At 36.6% G+C, this 26,544-nt stretch overlaps 1 protein-coding gene and 1 long non-coding RNA gene across 2 annotated transcripts; both read right to left on the bottom strand.

The window, feature by feature from the left end:
• Positions 1-1,670: 1,670 nt before the first annotated feature.
• LOC139723936 (acid-sensing ion channel 1A-like) lies at positions 1,671-13,929 on the bottom strand. Its single transcript, XM_071635136.1, has 4 exons — positions 13,636-13,929; positions 4,590-4,861; positions 2,909-3,018; positions 1,671-1,777 (listed from the first exon to the last, which is right to left on the bottom strand). The coding sequence occupies exons 1-4, from the start codon at positions 13,927-13,929 to the stop codon at positions 1,671-1,673; spliced, it is 783 nt and encodes a 260-aa protein (XP_071491237.1).
• A 4,231-nt stretch (positions 13,930-18,160) lies between these two features.
• LOC139723955 (uncharacterized) lies at positions 18,161-25,400 on the bottom strand. Its single transcript, XR_011710404.1, has 4 exons — positions 24,662-25,400; positions 23,452-23,517; positions 22,012-22,089; positions 18,161-20,214 (listed from the first exon to the last, which is right to left on the bottom strand). It is a non-coding gene; the product is annotated as an uncharacterized lncRNA (long non-coding RNA).
• Positions 25,401-26,544: the final 1,144 nt, after the last annotated feature.

The raw sequence follows: 26,544 nt of genomic DNA, 5'->3' as shown, positions 1-26,544 counted from the left end.
CACACGCACTTGGGCTTGCGCATGCACAGCAAGAAGGATAATTCAATAAAGACAAGAGTGCAACGTTCGACTCGACTGTCTGCAATTTTATTCTTGTTGTACATTGTGTGTACGGCGGTTAGCTGACTGGATAGGATCTAGTTTTACCTAGAAATCCGAGGCCAGCATATATTATACGACAGGAAAGTGGGGGTTTTTGGGTTGTGGTTGTTGTTGTTTTCTTTTTGCAATGTCCAATTACCGTATAAATAATGGTGTATAAAGGAAGCATGTATTCAAAACAACATTTCTGGTTGTTGACGCCCCACGCGATGTATGGCGTCAGTGGTTAGGATATAATATTCTACAAGTGTGACGCCATTTAGGGGTATAGATTGGATACTCAGTATGCCATGATATGACATTACGGGTTCATCTCCATTTTCTGAGGTAGCAGATTATTGTCTTAGACCCCCTTCCACCCCCGTTCAAAAATCGACCGTCATGCATAGTCATGCTTGTATAATAGGCGCTGTCTTGCGCTCAAAGTCATCGTTACTTGAAGGGGAAACTTTAATGTCCTATAGTGAGATGTCCATTTCAGTGCAAAGACTTTACCGAACAGATTTTATGTCAGTAATTCGTAATTTCTAATGATATCATGTAGTGATTTGCGATTTGTTTGAGGAAGAAATAAATGGAAATCAGTCTTAAACGATATTACACAAAATATTGACTACTATTTAATACCGTCACGAATACTCAAAAGCACTGATTAAGAAGCATGTAGTTAGACCTTGCCCAGAACATTTTAAAAGCCATCTGAAACAAGGAAAATATATTATTATACCTCCCGTACGGCCAAACGAACAGGATTTTCATGCAAAAATTTGGCGTTGGTCTTATAAAACGCTATTGAACTGGTCGGGAAGTTCGTATTGGTTGCTGGGAAGTTCAAACTTGGGACTGCCGCGTGTTTAACCAGATTCTTACTAAAGAATGTCTTTTAGAGACAAAACTATTGAATTTATTCCGTATTTATACCAAACTACAGTCAAGGAATACTAATCACAACAACAGCATACCACTCGGAGCGCGACAGATGTCTGCTGTCCGGGTGAGATACTGAACCCGTTCTCCTCTGGCAAAGGGATGGTGTTGGCTGGATGGATGGCCACACGTACGCCCGCCTCGCCCGCAAAGTACCCGATATACTCGGACTGCTCAATGAACAAGGTCAGGTGGATGCCTATAATATAATGGAACGCAGGCAGAAGCGAGAGAGATAGGAGATGATGTGTGTGTATGGGGGGGGGGGGTCATCCCACGAGCTTTACACCCACGAGTCTTACAGCCCACGAGTTCGACACTGCATAAAAGGTCCATGAGTCGTACAGCCCATTTCAGCATTGGATAGCCCACGAGTCAAGGGAAAATAGACCCGTGCTGCTGGACACTATAGGCCAATAATGCCACTGAATTCTACACAAGGTAAATATGGCCCATGAGACCGGCAGGGAACACAAGCTTGACACTAGGCATAAAGACCCAAAGGACCGACATTACATCACGGGGCACTTCCTGTACGCAGTGCCGTTCTCTTGGGTCTTTTTGCCTAGTGTTGAGCAGGTGGACATATAGCTCGTGGGCCTCTTTTTACTTGATGTCGCGAGCACATTGGCCTTTATCATTCAGTGTCTGGTTCGTGGGTTGCATGACTCGTGGGGGTCGAGCTCGTGGCTGTGTGACGTTGGGTCGAAGATTCTAAGTCTGTCAGGATGTCTGTAATCGAAGGAATCTGGAAACATGAACAGGATTCACCCATTTCAAGATTATAAGTCCAAACTCTAAGTCCATGCTGTTTGCTGGATTGTTGATATACAGCCATGTTTGCGATATCAGAATGAATGAAAAGTGTGTTAGTTTCAGTCTAAAAAAAGAGAGAAAAGATAATCACCGAAATTAGGCCATACCATCACTGTAGCGTGCTAACACATCTCCAAGGTGACTTTGCCTTTTGGGCCAATCAGGAGCCGTGCCGATCATAATGTTATAGGAATTTGATATGCTTCCTTGAAATATATCACTGAGCGATTTCGAAGCGAGTGATTTCGAAATAACACCTGCCGTCACCTTGTGTTTCATGAAATTAAATGATACCCATTATGATTGTTGTCTGTTTACAAACGATATACCCTCTTATTTCACAGCTGACAAAGACGGGTGTGACGTTTTCAATAATAACTGTAGATTTTCTCTTGGACTAATACACAGAATATATACATATATATATATATATATATATATATATATATATATACACTTGGTGATTCTATCCTTCTATGAAGAGTGCTCGATATCCTCAAAGGAAGAGCTTTAGACAGAAGTATTGCAACAAGTTCACTCGGTTGACATCAGGTTCATCCGTATTTTATTGCTAGTCGGAGTTTCATGCCACCTTCATTTAGGGGCAATCATCAGGCAATGATTGCCCCTAAATGAAGGTGGCATGAAACTCCGAGTAGCAATAAAATACGGATGAACCTGATGTCAACCGAGTGAACTTGTTGCAATACTTCTGTCTATATATATATATATATATATATATATATATATATATATATATATATATATTATTCCAAGCCGAGTAATTCTGAAAATCTGCCAACCATAACCATTTCATCATTGTTTTGATATTTTGTGCGTATACTATGACAACGGTTGCGCTGCATATAATTCTTTGCAGCACTTTCTTGCGTGTGAAATGGCCTTTGTTTCTCACGTCAGACTTGTTATGTACATATCTCAGGTGGAGTACACGTTAACTATTTCTTCAAAAATTACGTTTCACCGAGATGAATCAATATTTGTTCGTGCACTGTTCTCTGTGGTTTGCGTGCTAAAAGAAAGCAAGAAGTGCTCTCCTCACCACTTTTTGAGCCGATCTGAGAAGTCCGTAAAGCCATCCCGGTCTTAGAGTCGGGCAAGTTGAAAGTAAAGCAGTTGCCGTACACCGGGTGCTGAAACCGTGTGAAATTTCTGTGGCAAAGTGGGGTATACACCATTAAAAGCAGTGTTGAATAGTGTTTGAATAGCATCGATGAAAATGATTATCACCAGTAAAGCTAGCAACCTACATAACGGAGCTAGCACTCCAAGCCTCCATTATAACAAACATTCTTAAAGTTGTAGGCCTACTTTGTGAGCACACACACACACACACACACACACACACACACACACACACACACATACACACACACACACACACACACACACACACACACACACACACACATACATAGTCTAAAAGATTGTTGGAGAAAATTTTAATGATGAAGTAATCATCGCGAGATTGAAGGAATCACTTAACGGGATTCGAAATCGGCAACCTCCAATTGAAAGGTCCCCTACGTTTATTTTCATAATGGTAAGCTTTACCATTATGAAAATAATGGTGTATATGTATGTAAATGTATGCGCGTGAATGTGAGTGTGTACATACGTTGTATTGTACATCGAGCATGTGCACTGTGTTTATGCTCATGCGCGTTTGTGAGTGTTGTACAGATATGCGATCTACACATCAATGTACAGTACTGTATGTGTGCATGTGTGTGTGTGTGTGTGTGAGAGAGAGAGAGAGAGAGAGAGAGTATGCCAGTGAGAAATGCTTTAGGTATGAGTGGGTAGTGAATGTGTGTACATTACGGGGGAGGGGGATGATCACCTCACCAACAAAATAATGTTACTGCAAGTATTTGTGGAATGTATAGTGTAGGTTGTTGACGCGTCTTTCCAACCACACTGCAAACTCCTGTACTCCCTTTTGTATCTGTAGAAGAGCTTACATATTTTTTTTTCTTCTTCTTTCGACAATGAGTTGAGTAGCCCTGAGTGTTTCTTCCTTTTCTTTTCTTTTTTCTGTGAAAAAAAAAAATTAGGAGTGTACCGCTACTGTTTATAAAATGTCCATTCATTTTTTTTTCTTTTTGTATTTATATAACAATCTGTAGCGTTAAAAATGTATTAGTTGTGTATACAGAATGTTTGAATGTAATGTATTTTTTTATGTATTATGATTATGTTATTATTTCATCTGTTTTGATGTATAATCTCTGTATATCTGTGTAATTCGACTTTTAGTCGCCGACTCAGATTTTATTTGAATAAAGACCTTTTAATCAATCAATCAATCAATCAATCTTTACTCCGAACTGATCGTCATTCCATGCCAGGTGTTTGCGCCTTTCATTGCTCTCACAATTTCTTATTCGATAATTTTTAAGTATGGATCGACAGAATGTGTGTGTGTGAGTGTGTGTGTGTGCGTGCATGTGTGTGTATATGTATGAGATTTATATGGTCTGAGATTTATGCACAGTTTTTATATCACTTTTGTATACGTGGTTTGATTTTTAAAAATGTATCCTGTGTTGAAAACAAGAAGACTGTGATTCAGCAGCAGAAATGAGAATAGCTTTTTATTCTCGTTCAAACTCATTTCATTGTGAAAATGAACCCGATATTGAATGAAATTTAAAAAAAAAAATAGAATACAGTGTATGTATTTGCATGTTTCAGGACATTGGATATATCATTTTACTCACTCTATCCGACATGGTTTCCAGTTATAGGTACAGTCAAGGATGAGGTCCTCGGCCTGATGTCCGAACTTCTCGATGTCCTCCCTGGTCGGCCACACTACGGGCATGCCGAAGGTCCGGTCGCCTTCGAGATCGAACTGCTCGATGGCCTTGAAGCTGAGTTCGGGATACTCGTTTTGGGTAGAGTTCAGAGGGATCCCCATTTCCCAGACGGCGAGGGGATGGTACTTGCTGTTACGTAATGCACTCCGTCGCATCGTGTTCATGTTGCACACCTTGTCGGGTAAAGAACAAAAGTGTCAAAATCACTGATATTGTCAACGCTTTTCTCGACGAAATCTCACAATGTTGCCCAATAAGAAAAAAAAAGTTGTTCTTTTCCATCGTTGTTGTTGTTGTTGGATGTTGGTTTGTTTGTTTCTATGTTATTTCACTGCACAAGTTCATATTTCATATTTCAAGGATGTGCTAAAATGTACTAACTGAGTTTTAATACCGATCAGACAAGAGCAATGAATCACATATCAAGCAATGACGATCAGTTTCATTTTTGTTTATTTTCATTATTTTGTCATCCACATGATGATAACAATTCAATTCAATTCAATTCAAAGTTTATTTCATTTTTCGACAAAACATATAAGTTACACTTCTTTTGACAACAGAGAATAAGGTAAACACAACATTATGTATCGAAAAGAATGTAAAACAATTGAGGAGGACCTTATAGTAATTATACATTGTAGTAAAAAAACAAACAGAAGTGATCGAAATAAACTTTGCTTAAAGTGCGAAAAATGGAGAGACCCACTAAAAAGACAGAGCTTGTAGAATGTGGGCCCCTCTTGAATAATCATCAACAACAACAAAAAGTACTGTACAGATTGTGTATAACAGTAATGCGTCTTACCACAAGACAAGGAATTATTCACTTGATGGCGAACGATAAAAGTTAAGTCAGTTTGTTCCGTGGCTCCAATGGCGTACCAGCGGCTGCTATTCTGTGGCTGTGTTTTATTTGCCTATAGTGGTTGATGTTGTTGTTCTTTTTTTATTGTTGTTGCTGTTGTTGTTGGATGTTTGTTTGTTTGTTTCTATGTCATATCACTGAACAAGTTCTTATTTCATATTTTAATCAAGTGCTAAAATGTACTGACTTGAGTTTAAATGCCGATCAGACAAGAGCAATGAATCTTATTAAGCAATAACGATCTGTTTCATTTCTATTTATTTTGTTTTTATTTGTCATCCGCACGATATAATAACAAACAATTCTTGAAACAAATAGTGTGGCACCTGACGGATCGACCTAGAATTAGCAAGGTTTGTGATAGCATTACTCTCTAAAAAATCGAGTGAAAATATTCACTCCTAAAAGAGGGAATACAAAAAAGAGTGAATTTAGAGTGAAATTGGAGTGAATTTTGAGTGAAAATGTTCGATTTTCACTCGTTTTGGAGTGACCTCAGGGATCACTCCAAAATCTTCGAGTGATCCCTGAGGTCACTCCAAAATGAGTGAAAATGAACATTTTCACTCAAAATTCACTCCAATTTCACTCTAAATTCACTCTTTTTTGTATTGACTCTTTTAAGAGTAAATATTTTCACTCGATTTTTTTTAGAGAGTAAGTGAAAGGGCAATTTGCCCGAAATTTATTTAGTGAAGAAAGAAAATGCAGGATTATCTGTAGAAAACAGCATATTCCCTTTAAGCGTTATATTCTTCAATCATGCTCTTTAGTTATATCAAATACGTTGAAACAAACGGAACATGATCAAAATTGCAAACAACTATTTTTCTGAATTTTCTATCGATATCAAATCTTGGAACTGGATATCCCCACTCATGCGTGCACTCTTTTTGCATGATCGTGTACATGTAAGAGTATTAAATTCACATGTTTCATTTTCATTTCATTTCATTTCATTTATTTCCACTTTAATAATTGGTTTACAAACTTTGCATTAAAACAAACAGACAGACAAACAAGCAGAAATACATGGTGTCAAATATGATGGTGGCGGAATCATGAGAAGCACAAAGTAGGCTTATTGAAAATGATCCCTTAAGAAATATTGTGATGTAAATATTATGTAATCATTTATAATCATTGGTTTGTAACTGAATTGAAACAAACATGAATGCAAAATACGATAAGATTTACAACTTGAATCAATAAGAAACGGATACGTGTAGATATGAAAGTAGAGAAGAAAAGAAGAAAACTCCATATTTAACTTTTGGTCCACTTGTAGCTTAATTGCATCAAAAAGATGTTGTTTATATAATCTTTTAAATTGTCTTACGGTCTTACTGATCCTGAAAACTATATTCAAATTATTCCATTAAAAAATACCTTTGTAAAATATTGATCACTGCGTACAAGATGTGCGATGTAATGGGGGATGAATACTCTGAGCATTTCTGGTATTATAATCATGAATTGAAGTATTGAGGGTAAAATAATCAGAGAATACATCAGGGAGAAAACTATTATTATAAGTTAAATTAAGCATGAATACTGCAGACATTAATACGTTGAAACAAACGGAACATGATCAAAATTGCAAACAACTATATGTCATATAATACTCTTCACGTACAAGCACAGTGATATACCGCTGTTACATTTCTCTAGTAGGTCCTACAGACTTCAACAACTCATTGGAAAATAGGCATTATACGGTTCTTTCCACTTGAACGCTGCCTCGAACGCTTAATAACGTGATGAATTGGTAGTATGGATGCACTTTATTCCATCGGAGCCTAATAAATTTCCGCCTTGCTTAACTGAGTCTTTGATTCGCAGCCAAAGTCGCATAAAACCACTGTGAAAAAAAAACCAAAATAGAAAGATACACCGTACAAGTGCCTTATGCCGTTATAGTTGTCGGGATAATGATGCCCTATATACATAGTGCTTCAACTGCCTTGTCCAAGTTATATTGAACGGGAAATTTTGTTTGTTATGAAATAAATGAAATGTACTGCATGTTATGAACATTTCTATGGGAAATTGCTGTCGTGATAAAACTCTTCTCTTTCTGAATCAATTTGCCAGTAATTGACATGAACTTTATGTAAAGCTGTTTGTTTGTTATGCTCATATCCATCTAAGAAGGTGGTTTGCTAGCCCATATTCAGCAGCAATAGCTGGTCTTCCATGGAGTCCAGTTGGATGTGAAATGGGACCACTTCACCGGGTTAAACACCCTGCTCTTTGCGATGTATAAATGAAGCAGGATCTTTTACGTGTATGAGTTGTGACTCTCCATTTTATGTCCTATCCGAGATACAGAGTGTTTTACATCTTGCTAAGATGGTACACACAACATTGCTCAGTGGAACTTGGGAATTGAACGCAGGTCCTTTGGATCGTGAGGCAGACGCGCTATACCGACTGAGGTAACACCGTCCTACAAACTACAGCAAATGGGAACTTCACAAATTTAAGTTCAGGAATAAACTGAATATGAAGGGATTTAACCCAGACGTTTATTTGCTTTTTACCCTTAGTAAAATAATGTAGAGAGAGCTACGTACCAATGCACATAATCACATATAATGCCTCTTTTCTTGTCAATAGAAAAAAAAAGACGACCAAAACTGGCTATAAAATTTACAAGTTGATGAAAAGAGAGAGAGAGAAAGAGGCTGACAGAAATGCGTTAACCAAATTTATTTTGTCACACGCGATTTCTATGGAACATGTTGTATTAAGCGACATATAGATATTTCATAATATTATTATTATTATTATTATTATTATTATTATTATTATTATTACTATTATTATTATTATCATTATTATTATTATCATTATTGTTATTATTATTATTATTATCATTATCATTATACGATTCATGACATGCAGTCCTCATTGTGAACGCATGGTGCACGTGTATAGATACATTTGTAGAATTACTTTTTTTTAAATTCCGGACACGTCCCTTTTTGAAAAGCACGAGTCAAAACTGATATGAAACTCATGGTACTCACTACAGCTCTCTCTCTCCATCCCTCTCTCTCTCTCTCTCTCTCTCTCTCTCTCTCTTTCTCACACACACACATATACACACACACACACACACACACAAAGGCCTATATACAACTGGGGAATATAGAACAATCATTTCAGAAGAGTAGCTTTTCAATTACTGATAATGAAAACTGCATGTCTCAATAGGGGACGCGTCCTTGATTAAGCTCGGCAGAGAAAGAACACATCGCCTTCGCCCACAGTCTATATTAAAGGGATGCTATAGAATAATTGGTGGGGATGAGGATTGGGCTTTTAACTTTTTACGAGATACCAAGAAACCACATATTAAAGGAAATAATACAGGGCATAGCATTCTAAGAGGAATTCAGAGTTTATCAGATGAAAATCGGTTTTTGAATGGCTGAGACATCCAAATGCAAAGTATTAAACAAAGCGATTGTCATACAAGGTAGGTGCCACCTTTTATTATGTTTGCTCTGCTCTGGATATCTCAGCAATTTCAGAACCAATTTTCATCAAATAAAACATTGAATCCCTCTTGGAATTGCATGCTCTTTCATATTTCATAAGAGATTTCTCATTAACTCACCAGAAAATGAAAAACCAAAACTATAAAATCCCTTTACGCATGATGGACATAAAAAAGCTACCACTTTCAAAATCCATGACGGGTATTGGAAGAGAAACAAGCAAAAATACATCTGTAACAACAACAGCAGCAGTAGCAGCAGCAGCAAAACAAATAGAACACGTAAACTAAAAATAGAAATCACATCGATGCTATAAAGTACGCGCAAATTTTGGATAAAAATGTACATCTGCACTGAGTGAGTGCAACAATATTAGGAGAACACAGTCATGACAGTGGGCGAAGCTTGACGAAAATCGGATCATCAGTTGGAAAGTTATGAATTTTTAGAATTGGTCTGGATAAGATGACTACTCTGCACTACAGTACATGACGTCACAATGGGTAATAATATAAAGAAATTGAGAGGAAATTCCATGAAATTTCGTGTTTTATGAAATTACACATTTTCTCAACTTCTCAATATTATTCTCCCTGCTTTGTGGAAGAGGTAAGTCAGATGATTTTTAATAATTTCATATACTGTATTATCATCCTTGTAAACTGTCACTCTTAATTCACTCAATTCACATAATCATTATGATTATATGTCTTTGGATTACACTCTCCTTTAAGTTTTCTAGACCCTGTATAATCATTTTGCTAAAGTGAATCAAAAGGGGGGAAGTCGAGAAGTGACATAGAGTGTAACTTTCATAGTACTATAGCTGAATTAGTTTGAATTCTCACATTTCTCACATTCTCTCGATTTAGAAGCGAGTTTAATTTCAGTATCAGTTTTGTAATACGCGCAGTTTAAAAGAAGACCATCTTTATCTTTACCCAGGTCTAATGCCAAAAAAAAAAAAGTGATATACCACGGGATTAGATATTTCATATTCTATATCTAAAACACTTAAACATTTTTTTTTTTCAAATCGTTCTATCAACTTAATTTGTTTTTCTTGAATGCAGGGGCAGATCTAGGAATTCCGTAAAGGGGAGGCGCCTTTACAAAATTAAAGGGGGCGTACGGTCCCCCCCCCCCCAATTTTTTTTTTTTTAATTTCTTTTGTCCACTGCGGGAATGGTATACCCCGGGATGATACAAGTTAGATAATCAGTTAAAAGCCATATGTGCTATAGAGTGCAAGCAGGGAATGCTGTGTTCAGTCCTTTCTCGACGCAGGTGAGCGTCACTTACAGTAAACAGTTCGCAATTACGTCCAAATGAATTGATCCTTGCACAGTTCTTTCTGTGTCGATCCAATCAAACTACCTAGAGGTAATTACTTAAGCGACAGCTATGGGTTGCTTTGCTCCGCAGAGCAAAACGCAGGACGGCTATGATTAAGGTTAGCCCTCATCTGAGAAATTGTATGGGATGGGAGTATATAGAAACAAAACCAAACGAAAGACGATGAATGTCTCTACGGCGGTGATCATTTGAAAAGAAGAAAAGAGGTAGATTTGATGAAAATGAATACTTTCAAATGCTGACAAAATGAGAATCAGTTTTGGATGTCGAGACATCGCAAAAGAAAAGGAGCACAAAAGTGTTTCGCTGTGTGGTTTCATGATTCCCCCTCCTCTCACTACAAAATATGATGATAAAGATAATTTGAAAAATAACATGAAAGAATTGCGCATGATTTCGTACTTGATTTGAAACAAATCCAATACATAATTTAAGCATGATCTAAATTAGAAAAGCCTCTTCCTTTCATCGCTGTAATTTAATTGATGAGAGATATCTACTATCAAGGTGTATATCACCATATCTTAAAGCTGATTAAAATTTGATTGACAGTATATTGTTGTGGTTGTTGTTGCTCTCTCTTGGGTTCTCTGCTTCTATACGAGCAAAAGAGTTTTAAGGACCTATGAGGTGCAAATGCACGAGCAAAAGAGTTTTAAGGACCTATGAGGTGCAAATGCATGTTGACTTGTGTCGAATCATGATGCGTGTACTCTCAACTTCATTTTTGTGGTGAAACGAATATCTATCGAAATATAACGTTCCATGTACTTTGTAAAATCATTTTCTGCTATTTTCCTTCGGAAAACTTAGATTCACCCAGCACAAAGTTAATTCCGAACCAATGACTCTGCTCTACATAGACTTCATTGACATCCCCGTGTTATCGCGAATGATGTTTGTAATTCCAAAGTAATCGAAAATGAAATAAGGTTCGTTATTGAGAAGTTTCGTTATTTCAAAACACACACATTCTGTAAACCTAGATGTGCATTAATCCGACAATGAAATATAGTTCGTTATTCCGGCGGTACGTAATTCCGAAACACTGAAATTTTCTATACTTAAATGTCTATTGATCCAAAAATTAAATGGGGTTCGTTAATCTGAATATTTGTGGCGTTATTCCCAAAGTTTATTAATCCGAAAATGACATGTGGTTCGTTATTCTGAAGGTTCGTTAATCTGGTTCGTTAATCTGAAAAAAAAAATGCGTACTATATCGAACCTTAGGAGTAAAGAACCTTATTTTCATTTTCGGATAAATCAACCTTCAGAACAACAAAGCTGCAGAATAACGCCACAATGTTCAGATTAACGAACCCGTTTTTGGATACAACAGTAAACGAAATTTAAGAATAACGGAGTTCAACCGTTGTTGCCCCCACTACCGCTTAGCATGCCCGTCCTAAACCCATGCTGGTCACGGCTTCCAGAGCGAGTTATTTGCATTTATTGATCTGTTTTTATTTATTCATTTCAATATCCTTTTAGCAGGGTAGCCCTCTCAGCTGATTAACTGCTGTACCATGCTATGGAGCTACTATACCATCTCTGTAGTAGATCCATCGTTATACGAAGGGCCCTGCTTAGATTATGTACATAATAAAAATGTCATGAACATAGAAAATACAAACAATGAAAATAAAAACTGCACTACAAATCAATCTCAGACACTCAAATACCAAAATACAAACACTTTCAAATTTCATTACAATTTCAACTTGGTAAGGCATTAATAAAAGGCTTCAGACTTCGGACTTCACTATCAGTAGTTCATACTGAAAAAAAAAATCATGTAGATTTAATGATATATAACACAAAAATGATATAAACACACTAATCAATTCATGTTAATACATTTCCATACCTGTTCCAATTTTCATCGCAGAAGCGTCACTTATGTATTGACCACAATGATAGAAAGATGAACAGACAGACGTGGAGATCGATAGATAATGTAGATAGATGGATAGATATATAGATAGATAGATATAGATAGATAGATAGATAGATAGATAGATAGATAGATAGATAGACAGATGTCGACCAGATAGATATAGATAGATAGATAGATAAATAGATAGATAGATAGATAGATAGATAGATAGATAGATAGATAGATAGGTAGATAGATAGAGAGATAGATAGATAGATAGATAGATAGATAGATAGATAGACAGATGTCGACCAGATAGATATAGATAGATAGATAGATAGATAGATAGATAGATAGATAGACAGATGTCGACCAGATAGATATAGATAGATAGATAGATAGATAGATAGATAGATAGATAGATAGATAGATAGACAGATGTCGACCAGATAGATATAGATAGATAGATAGATAGATAGATAGATAGATAGATAGATAGATAGATACACAGACGGTTAGACAGATAGATAGGTAGATAGATAGATAGATAGATAGATTGATTGATCGATTGATAAATCGATAGATTACTGTACTACTTTTAGATCTGGGAGAAAGATTTGCTATGAAGTTGCACAGTTTCGGGTTTACCATTGGAGCTATAATGTGCGACCTATAGACAATGTTGTTCCGCTTGCCCCTTTTCTGAGAGTAAGTCTGGGACCTACTAAGTTTAGTGAATAACATCTTGCCTGGGGTTTCACAGACGAAGATAAAGATGTTGGAGCAGAAAGTTAAATGTGACTGTCTTTTGCATTTTATGTAGGGCCTACAGAGTTTGACATAGTTGATGGGGTGTGGGGTAGAAGACCTGCGGGTCCCATGGTAATTTACTTTGCCTTAACCATTAACCGGTTAACATGCTCAACACAATGAGTAGTTAAATATAATACACGTTACAGAGTCCATACAGGTCCACTGATTCATGCGACATTTGCATGGGTTACAAAACAATTTGGTGAAAGTTATTTAGTTTATTTCAAAATTAATATCATGTTGACATCAATATTATTCAATGAATAATCAATGAATTCTTGCAATGTTTGTGCACAAGTCAACTGGACACTTGATCTTGAACATAAGAGTGAGCTTCTCCTAAATCGACCTTTATAACTTTGTATTCTTAATCATTTCAACAGTCAATGAAAAACAAAAAAATAAACAAAAACAAAAACAAAGATTAAGATGTTGGGCGTGATATGATGCAACAGAGGCTTGTAACTGCTGAGCATTAAACGAAAAACAAACAAACAAACAAACAAGCAAAACTCTGCGTCTTACTGTCACTCCCGGGAACTCGATGTTACTGCTCTTCACGAGCTCCATCTTTGTGTTGACAAGTCTCTGGCCGAAGTCCTGGATGATCCGAGTGCCCTGGTAGAGAAGAAGGCCCGTAGCAACAAAGCAGATGACTGTCCAAAAACATTTGGCGGGAAACGACTCGGCGCAGACTATCCGTTGGATCCCGTGCACTGTGGTGCTGTCGGCAAACTCCTTGATAATATCTCGCAGGGAGCGATAACCTGCACCCTGGCGCTTCGAACCCGCATCATCATCCTTTTCTGCTTGCGCCATCACGGCTTGTGGTTCAGGCTCTCTCTAGTGACTAGAGGAAAGTTTGGCTCTGACTGTTTATCGAAATGTTCTTATTCTGATGAAATCTGTGTCTATATCTGATCAAAATGAAGTGTTCGTTTTATCTGTTTAACGAAAAGCACGAATTCACGCTGGTTAATTTGAAGGAGTGTGAGTTATGATACCACACGACACACAGATTATACAGTTCAGTTTTGATCCCATTCATCTGTTGGAGCCTCGTACCTATCAATTCCATCAACGGTTTTTTAGCAACTGTAGAGACCACTCCCCCCCCCCCCCCCCGCCCCTTCATTCCACCGTTCTTATCTCACTACCTTGAATGCGTTGATAACAATCAAATTTTCTTTGCTGGGCAGCTATAGAAGTGAAAGCTCTCGCGTGTTTAGGCCGTTTCATTGTTTCCCATATCATTGTTAGTTGCATTGATATAGCTACTGCGCAACTTATTGCCTCTATATGATTTTTTGTTTTTTGTTTTCTGCAGTCATAGATACTACGTTTACACCATGTTCTTGGCGGTCATGACAGTTCCGTTTGACCAAAACGTATAAGTGCGCCGAGCTTAATTTAGATTAGTCATTTGTTACTGTGACAGGATAATGAATTATGCCATTGAGTTTACTTCCAAGGCTACACACACACACACACACACACACACACACACACACACACACACACACACACACATACGTACATGCCTAGTATGTCCGAGGACCATGACAAACTACCTCCTCTTGAGGACAGATGTTATTTAGCTCTCAATCGTCATACGGTTAAAAGACTCATAATAAAAAAGAATGCCTTTAACGACGCTCACAAGATTACGCGCGTTTTTTTAAGTTTACAAAATAATCATAGACCTATACATCAGAGGACATGATTTCTCGTTTTGGTATACGTCCGAGATAGCTTTCTCTGATGTTAACATTTTATGTTTCAACATTCGACAGAGGTCAACCACACACAATTACATTTGTCAGACATTATAATGCAAACCTGGGTTCTGTTTGATTAAAACTTGCTATTCTAACAAAATAAGATTTCTGTGACTAAGGTCAATAGCTACAGTTTATGCATTTATACATTGAAAAGCATAATGAAATGTCCATTTATTATTATTATTCTTTAGGGGGAGCACTCGCCTAATATTGTATACCGGCCTGTGCCGTTCAGATGGGTCGCTTTTTTTGAAAAATATATCCTTGAACATGCCCCCCTTTTGAGTCGTAAAATCTCCAACATGCCTCACTTTTTAAAGATCGGTAATTTTATTGTTGAGTGTTTAATCGTAACTTATAATGCAATAGGGCTTTGGTAAATCACTTTTACATTGTACGTCCTCCTACGTACTTTGTTTCCTTTCCAAAATAATGTTGCACATTCATAAATATTCATAAAAATGTTCTTTTTAAACGCATATGATAGGTCCTCGAACGCTTTTGTAAATCGGATATGTGTGTTATAGATACAGTGTAGTGTCCTCGTACATCTAGGCAAACTTGATCTGTGCTACCTTTGCAATGAAATGTCCTCGAATGTTTTTACAAACCTGGTCTGTGTTACCTATACAATGAAATGTCCTCATACGTTTATGCAAACCCGTTTTGTGTTCCCAATACAACTGAGTGTCCTCATAAGTTTACGCAAACTTGATCTATGTTACCTTTGCAATGCAATGTCCTCATACAGTTATGCAAACCTGGAATGTGCTACTTTTGCAACTCATTGTCCTCATTCATTTATGCAAACTTGATCTGTGTTACCTATACAGTGTAATGTCCTCGATAGCTTTTGCAAACCCGGTCTGTGTTACCAATAGAATTTAATGTCCTCATAAGTTTATGCAAACATGATCTGTGTTACCTTTACAATGCAATGTCCTCATACATTCATGCAAACTCGGTCTGTGTAAATTACCTGTACAATGTAAGGTCCTCATACGTTGCTGCAGACTTGGTTTGTGTTTCCTGTACAATTTAATGTCCTTATAAGTCTACGCGAACTTGATATGTGTTACCTTTGCAATGTAATGTCCTCGAAAGCTTTTGCAAACCCGGTATGTGTTTCCTATACAATTTAATGTCCTCATACGTTTCGTTTTATTAACTCTCACAACATTCAAGAAGTACGTGTATCTGGAAACAAGCATCTTTTCTAATCCCTTTTTAAATTTCTCATTGTACTGTTTTGTTTATTTTGGTGTACCATGGACTTCGTATCTTTTGAAAAGAGTACTTTTGGTATTATCTTTATTATGATTATTATTATTATTATTGTTGTTATTATTATCTCAAACAACACAGTGGTCTTCTTCTTTTTATCATTTTTATAATCTCTTCAATTTTCCAAACTCTATTTTTCTCTCTCATCTTCACTTATCTCTTCCTTTTCTCTCTTCTCATTTCTCTTCTCTCTGCAACCCAGCCCCTCTTCATCTTTGTGTGTGTGTGTGTGTGTGTGTGTGTTGTAAATGCCAGAAATCCTGGTATGATTTTTATGACTTTGGGGTCGAACAGCCAAGTTCCTTATGATCTTTCATCTCGATTCTCACTCATTCAGATTTGTATGTACTTTATAATTATGTATGATCATCATGTGCAACTGTGCACTTTTATGTATTTTTATACTGATGAGTGAAATAAATGAATCTTGAATCTTGAATATTATTGCTATTATCATTAACATCATCATCATTAATATTCTTACTGCAATCCAGTGAACAGCAATAAGACTAAGATTTTAATACAGTTATTGTGCTTTGGCCTGTTTCAGAATTATTCGTAGAGACAAGCAGACAAGTGACAGAGATTCAGTTAACAGTGGAACACCTCTGAAAGAAAGAATAAAAGCCAAATAGATGAGGAAATAATTCAATAAGGTGGAACCATACTTTAAAGGAACAAAAAATCATTCTGTGTAACGTGTATCAAGTACGTTTAGGCCCTGGGCCAGTTCTTTATAAAAAAAACAAAAAACAAAACAAAAAAGCAGTAATATAAATGCATTTTACATTAGGTAATTTTAGCTATCATAAGGAGATTATCATAACAAGGTTCCATTTTACTTATAGAATTCAGATACAAGCAAATTCATCCACTACAAATATTCATATAGATTGTTTTCTAACAATTTTTTTTTTAATAAAACTCAACAGGGAAGAAGGAACTTGACATACATGCTGTCAGGCATTCATAATGTATAAACAACTTTTCTCTTACATGTACAAAATCTTGATGGAATGCAAAAATCTCCAGAAATCACCTCTTCATTTCACTTGAAAGGACAGAAGTAACTTAACCTGAAAACCCCCTTTACAGAAGGACTTCGTTAAATTTCAACTACAAAAAATCGGGTAAAAAAAAAAAAAAAATGCCCAGGTGATGGCTTTTGTTGTCCACGACCAAGGATTTATTTTAAGAACTCAAAAAGCATAGTATAAATCAACCAAAAAAATATTTTTAGAATCTTTGTCTTCTAGGGCCGATTTTTCTTTTTTTAATATTCATCTCTAGCATAGAAATTATAAATGACAAGTTAAACAGATTACTACATTGGTACATAAGCATACTTTCTCATGTGCAAACTACATATAATTGGTTCAACACAAGGGGAAAAATTAGTGTTGCATATATCCACTTTTAAACTTATGCAAGGCTAATGTTCTGTTCTTTAACTTCTATCCCTCTACCTAAAAATGAGAGAGAGAGAGAGAGGGAGAAAAAGAAGTTATGTAAGTGCTACCTAACTGATCCCAACAATTCTGGATTCCCTGTACCACAAACCTTAGTTACCTACATAAATCTGCACATTACATGTATCCCTAACAAACAAATCACATCATCTTCATAGCATTTACCCAATGACTGTACACAGTGTCTCTTTAAGCACCAAGAAATTGATAAGTATTTATTTTACGGTACCTCTACACACCCTAATAAAAAAACCATAACAAAACAAAGGAACAAATAATGTCAGTAATGCCCAATGGATTTTTTCCAGGGTCCCGTTGCATAAATACTATCATGGTAACGTTGCCATTATGGTAACTACCATGGTAACAGAGCTCAGCAAGCAATCAAAATCAATTTTTCCATGGTGCATGTACTTAATATAATGGCAAAGTTATTATATCAGTAAGCTCTCATGCAATGGGACGTATATCTTAGTAAACTACTAAGAAATGAAAATCCACTATTGCAACATACAGATAAATTTTATAACGCAAAGGCCAACCCTCTCTGCTACCAATGCATCCATCCCAGTCTCTTTGTGAGGTTAACAGAAAAGCAAAGGTAAAAAGGTAATCCCTACTGTTCCTAATAATTGGCCCGTATTTCTCCAGTGCATTCCCAGCCTCATTTTGAGATTTTGGGAATTAACATTATACTTCATCCCCACCAAGTCCAACAGTAATGCCAGCCAAATCCGGGTTATATTCCAGAAATCCCACTATAAAACGATACGATATCCATCGTAACACACACAAACACAATAGCTACGAATTGTCAAAAAGTAAAACAAATACAAGGGCTCTCCTACATTTCAAAAGTAGTCCCTATAACTATCAAATGCACGTCATGCATAACACACAAACAAAATTGAATTCACAACCTAATCGTATTGACACATTTTGTCTCCCTGAGCAACGCTCCCTAGCGTCCGATGCAAACAGTGCAATGTTGTAGACAATGGGCTTTCACAAAAAGAGTTTCAGGACAGTACATGGAGCCACTTTAAACGTGGAAAATGGGTGAAATTTGAGCATTTCACTAGACCTTTGAAATTTGACCTCTGGCCTAGTTCACTCAAAAGCTAATCAAGTGATTACCACATCACACTTCATCATTTTGGACCAGGTTGGGGGAAATTTGTTCTTTCCAGTCTGAAGTTATTGCATTGAAGGATAAATTTCATGATTTGACCTTTGGCCTCCAGCTGAGTTAACTAACAAGCTAATGAAATGATTGCCTTATCACACTTCATCCTTGGACCAAGTTTGGGGAAATTTGCTCCTTCCCGTCTCGAGTTATCATGTAAACGGATAAATTTCTTGCTTTGACCTTGACCTTTGACCTTTGACCTCATGCTGATTTCAACCCAAATCTGATCATGTGATTGCCCCATCACACAACATCCTTGGACCAAGTTTGGGATAATTTGCTCCCACCAGTCTTGAGTTATCATGTAAACGGATAAATTTCTTGATTTGACCATGATCTTTGACCTTTGATCTCTCGCCGATTTCACCCCAAATCTACTCAAGTGATTGCCCCATCACACTTCATCCTTGCACCAAGTTTGGGGAAATTTGCTCGTTCCAGTCTTGAGTTATCGCGTAAACGGATAAATTTCATGATCCGACCTTGACCTTTGACCTCAGGCCAATTTCACCCTAAATCTAATCAAGTGAATGCCTTATTCTTCTATTTCCTCTTCACTTCCTGTGAAGGCAATGATTGCTTATTGACAAATAATGGGCAAATATAGAATATTTTGTTTGACCTTTGACACAAATATACTTAGGACAGATATCAGATATGCTACAAAAACATGTCCGCTTCAAGTAATGCACAATACATCTATAAAATGTGGATGTAGTATACTGCACAAGTGGACGCTTTCCTCCTTTATACACTTTGTTAAAAAAATTAAATGCAAACACACACACATTCTCTTTGATTACAAATAATCCATTGCAGTCCATGGTATAACATGCAGATCTAATGTCAATAACTTCCATACTTCTTAGGAAGGATAGATACAATTGTGATGTTTGTTTTATTTCAGCAATGAATTTATGATATCTTACCTTTCACAAGTGTCATGTGATGAGTTTCTTTTCACACCTTCTTAGAAAATACAATTAGTCATGCAAAACATTTGCAATTGTGCATGGAATGTTTGTTCATGGTTTGATAATTCAATGGAAGTTTATACACATAACCATTTCTTGCAGCTATGATTTTCATCATGGTGATCCCTAATAATTGCGACCCATATCTTTGTGTGTGTACATATATAGCTCTTGTATTCTTTTCCTCATTGAGTTAAGAGGAATTCAATGAGAATTTAGTTTCTTTTGTTTGATAATGTTATAAACCCTGTATTTAATCTTAGTCCAGGGTAGTTTCGCAAGTACAGGATATTTCTCTTGACACTCAATGCATTCTACTTTCCCTGGGACTTTGAAAGTCCTATAATTTGTTTTGAAGAATGTGTCCACAGCATGCTGTTGGGCTGTTGTCCAGGTAATACGTTCAGCTGAAAAAAAGAAAAAGAAAAGAAGAGCTTTTGTAGGTGAGTGAAAAGAATTCACGTACGTATTTGATAACTTCAGGACAGCCACATGTGATGCAAAAATTCGACTAAAATTGAAAACTTTTCAAAATCTGTTTTACTTAGTAATGTACAGATGTCACATATATGTACGTGCAAACCATGGAACCAAGGAACTGGGACAAATGATTCAGAAAATGTCAAACACTGGGACATTCCTGAATTCCCTATACATTACTATGGACAAATTTTTATCTATTTTTTTTTTTTTACAAAAAAAGTTTGTGAAGGGTGAAATTTGCTCTTCCTGTTAACCCGAGAAATAGGGACTGTCTCTGTCAAACAGGTACAGTTGGTAGGTATTATTTCATCATTTTTTCACTTGACCTTTTTCAAACCCCTATATTGTCCCACTTGAATTACTAATAGTGTGGTGTATTTTAAGCTTGGTAAAAGAATCAAAATAAATGGCGGTAATTTGTCCATGCAGTATTCTTTAAAGACCATTTCAGAAGCAAAACCAATCAGTAGAAAGCTAAGAAGTAGAATACAACAATGAAAGTTTCGTGCATTTTCACCGCTTACCAGCTGAGCATTTTGCTTCAGCAACACTAAAATATGCGAGCTTCAAATATAGGCTTCATTGCACCCCTCACATGTTCCAGTGAAGGACGTGGGCTTACCAAGAAGAAGAAGAAGAAGAAGAATTATCTGACATCATGTCATGAGAGAGCAAGGCTGTGATTACATTGGTTTTACATTGAAAAAATGGATTATTTTTTATTTTCCACATCAAGAATTTGAATTTTTTATAGTAGAACCTCAAAGAATGGCTTATTATAAATCAATAGAAAGCTTGTGAGCTAAAGAACTTAAATGTAAGAAGAAATTTATCTATAATGCTCAAATATGTTAATTACAGTCACAATTTTCATATGCACCTCCTAGCGACCAGAAATGGCAAAAACCAGTCGTCTTTTCCTTTCCAAAGCCTGTGACGTCATTGGTTGTAGCAAGTTGCGTGAAACCGGCTAGTAAACAAACACAATACTAACGCAAGTAATCACACCTTAGTTCTCATGAGACGATGTCAGAGAATTCTGGCTGATGTACAATGCAATACAGCCCATCTTCAGAGCTTGTGAATTTGAGTTCTAAAGTAAATACTCGGCTGGCAATCCGTGAAAATGCATGAAACTTGCATTGTTGTATTTTGTAGCTTACAAGCATTCCATTAGTGTTTAATTTGTCAATTCAAATTTTTGCTTCCAATAAGGTCTTCAAGATTAATACAAACAAAATGGATTCACGTCTGAGTCAACTTTCTGTGTATTCACACGTAACTTAACTGTGATAGAATTATAAACCTGAACATAGCGCGACAGGTATGTTGTCTTGACTCTTCACTACCTTGACATATCATATTAACCCATTCACTACTATATTCTGTAAATCCCCATAGACTTTGTACAGGGCCCACCCGGTTCCCATAGGCAACGGGTTAAAGAAGCTATAACCTGAAATTTCTTTAAATTTGACCTGTGACCTTTAACCTTCATACTCTAGATCTCCAGATTTTCTTCCCAGGGTGATACATGCTTTGAACAGGTTCAAAGTTTTAATCTCAAACAGTTCTTGAGATTAGGTTAAGCTGATGGATCTATGGATGGACAACCTAAAAACAATTTCTCTGGCACCACCTTTGGGTTGACCGAGAGATAAGTAAATACACCCCCTTAAAATAGGACTACCAGCAAAATATGAACTACATGTAATGGTTACCTTTTGATCTCTTTGCAACAGGATGGCTCCTGCTTGGCTTCATAGTCCCACACGGTCCATCGCTCTCATCTGAGAGCTCTGGGAAGAAAAAAACAACCCATTAATATCCTACATTAATTTACCATGGCAATGCAGTTTCCAACACATTAAAACATGACGTCTTGCTTGAAAAATTAGGAAGTAGTTCGATCCGCAATATTTCTACCTGATTTATTGCCATATGCCGTTACCATGGCAATGCAGTTTCTGACACATTCAAAAAAGAGGTCTTGCATATCTTCACCATAAGACCAATGTGTGTGCCAAATTTTATGAGCATTGCCCAGAAACTGAGGAAGAAGATTTGCATCGGACGGACCAGCCGACCAACCACACGCTGATCCCTATACACCTCCTTCAAATTTAGTTTGGCTGTGGTATTAAAAAAAAAAAAAAAAATCATATAAATTAGCACAAGTGGAGTGCAACTGGCAGTCTCCCCTGCATTATGCAATTCATGGCAACATTCTTGACTTTGTGACATGGAAATATCACACAAATTCTTTAATATCCCTAAAAGTTGTATAGAATGTGCATGTGCATACTTTCTAAATTATGTTAAAAATTCGAAAACTTAACCTTACGTTAGGTTTTTTTATGTCGATGACGCCGCCATTTAAAAACGGCGCCTATGTCTCGCTTCTACTATGCAGGCGAGAGAAATATTTGGGACAAAATTTCATGTGTCTGTGTAGAAATTCTGTATTCCTAATGTAGTACAGTACTTTACTGAACAACTTTGTGAGGACATTCATCTGTGAATGTAACACAGAACTTATTTCAATAAATGTATGAGGACATTACAACGCAAAAATAACAGTTCTTGTTTGGATTAATGTTACATATGAAACACAGAACTAGTATGCATAAATGTACGAGGACCTTACACAGAAATGTAACACAGAACTTATTTCCATAGATGCATGAGGATATTACATTGCAAAAATAACAGTTCTTGTTTGGATTAATGTTACATATGAAACACAGAACTAGTATGCATAAATGTACGAGGACCTTACACAGAAATGTAACACAGAAATTGTTGCCATAAATGTATGAGGACATTAAACAGCAAAGAAAAAACACAGTGCTTGTTCGCACAAAGTATGAGGGCATCAAAACTGCAAATATGACACAGACATTTTTCACCTATACAAAGGAGGACATTCCATTGTTGAATTTATAACTTCTCTTCCGTTCTTCTTTTTCTTTCTCTATTGTGCCTTTTTTTGCACCTCTTTTAAAAGCCAATGAAAAAGCATTTCCCCTCCCCCAGATATTAATTGGACTACTTTGTATTCATTCGTACTTTTCTATTAAACTTTCTAAATACATGTTCTTTGCTTTTAACTTTTTCCAAGTTGAAATAGGACCATCAGAAAAATATGTACTAATAGTTACCTCTTGATCTCTTTCCAATTCCATGGCTCTTGCTTAACTTAGTTCCATCCCTCTCATCTGAGGGCTCTAGAAAAAAAAAATAGTTGCAACACAAAGTACAATCTTATAGCCAACTAAATCACTCCACACAACTTAATGCTGTTTATTGCATTTAATATCTGAGATTACTACAAATAATATACCATGGCACCATACCACTCCAGTGTGCATGAATATCACTTTTAATTATGGGAAATGTATCAGGATACATTTAAAGTAGGAAATTGGTCTTATTCAAATGACACCGTGTCAGCCATATATGACGATGATCCATCGAATGGTTCTTAAATTATCGTGAGAAAGGGCAATTTTCATGTATACAGTGACATCTATGACCTTGACCTTTAACCTCATGACTTTCAAATCTAATCAGACCATTGTTCCTCCCCATATGCATACATGAGCCAAGTTTGAAGTTGATCCGTCAAATGGTTAACTTATTGTGAGAACAACCCATTTTTATGTATATGACTTCTATGACCTTTGACCTTTGACCTTGAGACCCACTCATCTAATCAGATCATTGTTCCTCCCATATGCATACATGAGCCTAGTTTGGAGTTGATTCGTCAAATGGTTCTGAAGTCATCACGAGAACAAAAACGCGACGGACGGACAGACAGCAGACTGACGGACGGACAACCCGAAAACATAATCCCTCCAGCACCCACCTTTGGTGGGCGAAGGCATACAAAATTTAGGCCATGCATACATTCTTCAAGATAACAGAAAGAGCAAAATAAGATTAAGCATGACACATTACTAATAACATGTTTACTCAATTTCAGCTTATGATATGTTACATGTAGACATAGGGATACCCACCATACACCCATATTTTCATGAAGTACAATGTTTTCATGAAATACTTTATTGGCAAAAAATGAAGTAGAATATATAATAAAGAAGTTTGGAAGACACAAATTCCTTTGAGAAACCTTGAGATATGGATTACTGACCAAACACTACACTAACCAGTTAAATATCTGTGATGTCAGTAGATGTATTTCTAGGTACATTTAACTTCTTTTAATTTGAATATCATGAGGACACAGTTGTTTAAAAAAAAGAAATGATGCCAGATGCAATATAAATATAAAAGTAACTGAATATCAGTAATAGGATGGTGTGCAAACAAGGTGTAACTCTAAGATACATTAAATAAACTTACGTCTACTTGACTGGTCATCTTCTTGAACATCTCCATCAGGGGCATCGTCTTCTTCACACGACTCTGCAGTGAAAATAGAGAGATGAGAGACTTGGGAGAGGGGGTTTGTCCAATGTTTCAAATTTTAGAAAGACAGTTGACTTCAGAAAGGTTGACCTACTTAAAGCACAATTCTCCGGTATGTGGCACTTTCAGTAGCTGTCATTCTAATTATGTTAAATGATCCCTCAACAGCCTACTATACAGATTTCTCCTCTGGACGTCACAGCCTTGTGGCCCTATACACCGCACCTCAAGTGGGCACAGAGTACTCCAAGTACCTCTTCACCTTCAAATGTTTTACATCATGTGTAGGTGGGCTCAACAGGAGAAAGATCCAGCTGGTCTTCACACTAGACAACAAGAGTGGGAATATCCTTGGACGTCATGTGTTGGATGTCAGGGTATGCGCTTGCCCAGGGAGGGATTGGAAAACGGAAGAGAAAGCCTTTGAGAGGTCCAAAGCACCTCAGAAGAAACCCCTCGAGAGGTTGGAGCAAAGTGACATTAGTGGTGGGCGTTACATCTTTCTCAAAGAAGGCGAAGAAGGACAAAGAGACGTTCTACATTCTGGTTCAAGGGTGTGAGAAGTATGAACTCTTCAGGAAGATCAAGGAGAGTCTTGACTTGATGGACTATGTTGAACCGAGTCAGATCAGCCAGTACAGACAACAACAAGCTCAGCAACAAATGCAACTGAATCAACATATCTGCGATGAGCTGCAACGTTACTACAGGAAAATAAGTCGAAGACACTGGGTGGGAATGAGAAACAACAGTGGCACACCTCTCTCTCTCTCGTCCGTTTTTCTTCTATGCATATTTTACAAGTGTTACAGTGCATAGTTTTACTTATTTTGTTATTCTTATAAGTGGATTATGATTTCATTCATGTCATGTTTTAAATCTTGGAGTGCTACACAGCTATGTCAAACATTCACTGTAATTGATCGCTACTTACTAACTACAGGGGAAAATGTATTAGTTGTGAATATGACAATAAGATTGTACATACGTTTTGTACACACTTTTCAGAACTCATGGTGTCACAGTCACTGTGTTACAGAACATGTATTTATAATCTATGTCATAATTCTACTGTCAATTAATTCTTTCCACTGGGTTCTACTTGGTTATTGTCATTGAGTCTCTGATACACCCATTCAACATTACCAGTTTTCTAAATGTTCATTAACTTCACAGATTTGGACAGAAAATCAAGTGCGCAAAAATCCATGTCCATTTTGCGTCACGGTGTTACGGTTCTAATTAATAGCTCATAACTCATTTATCACTGTGAAGTTTTATTCATTCTTTTCTTTTCAAAGTTGCTTGTGATGATAGTCATAGATACACAATAAAACATTGTTCTCAAGTCTTACTGATTGTTTATTATTTTAATACAGTTATGGAGTGAAAATCTAATCAAAGTGTCAGTGTTACAGTTCAAAGTTTACCTTATTTTGTTTTTTTATTAGTGATTTATAATTTCAATCATGTCTTGTTTTATCTTGACGTGTTACACAGCTATGTCAAACATTCACTGTAAATGATTGCTTCTAACTACCTACAGGGAAAAATATATGAGTTGTGAGTACGACAATAAGATTTTACATACAGTTTGTACACACTTTGTTGAAGTCACGTTGTTACAGTCACGGTATTACTGTGCACTTAGTTATAATCTAAGTCACAATTCTACTGTCAATCAAAATTTTCTTTCACTGGGTTCTACTTGGTTATTGTCATTGAGTCTCTGATACACCCATTCAACATTACCATGTTTTCAAAATGTTCATTAACTTCACAGAGTTTGGACAGAAAATCAAGTGCGCAAATATCCA

Source organism: Diadema antillarum, unplaced genomic scaffold (genome assembly GCF_040938485.1).
Source record: "Diadema antillarum isolate AM-2024a unplaced genomic scaffold, OU_Dant_1.0 scf00000203, whole genome shotgun sequence".
Taxonomy (NCBI): Eukaryota; Metazoa; Echinodermata; class Echinoidea; order Diadematoida; family Diadematidae; genus Diadema; species Diadema antillarum.
The sequence above is the reverse complement of the archived record's forward strand: the minus strand, read 5'-3'. Positions and strand labels throughout refer to the sequence as shown.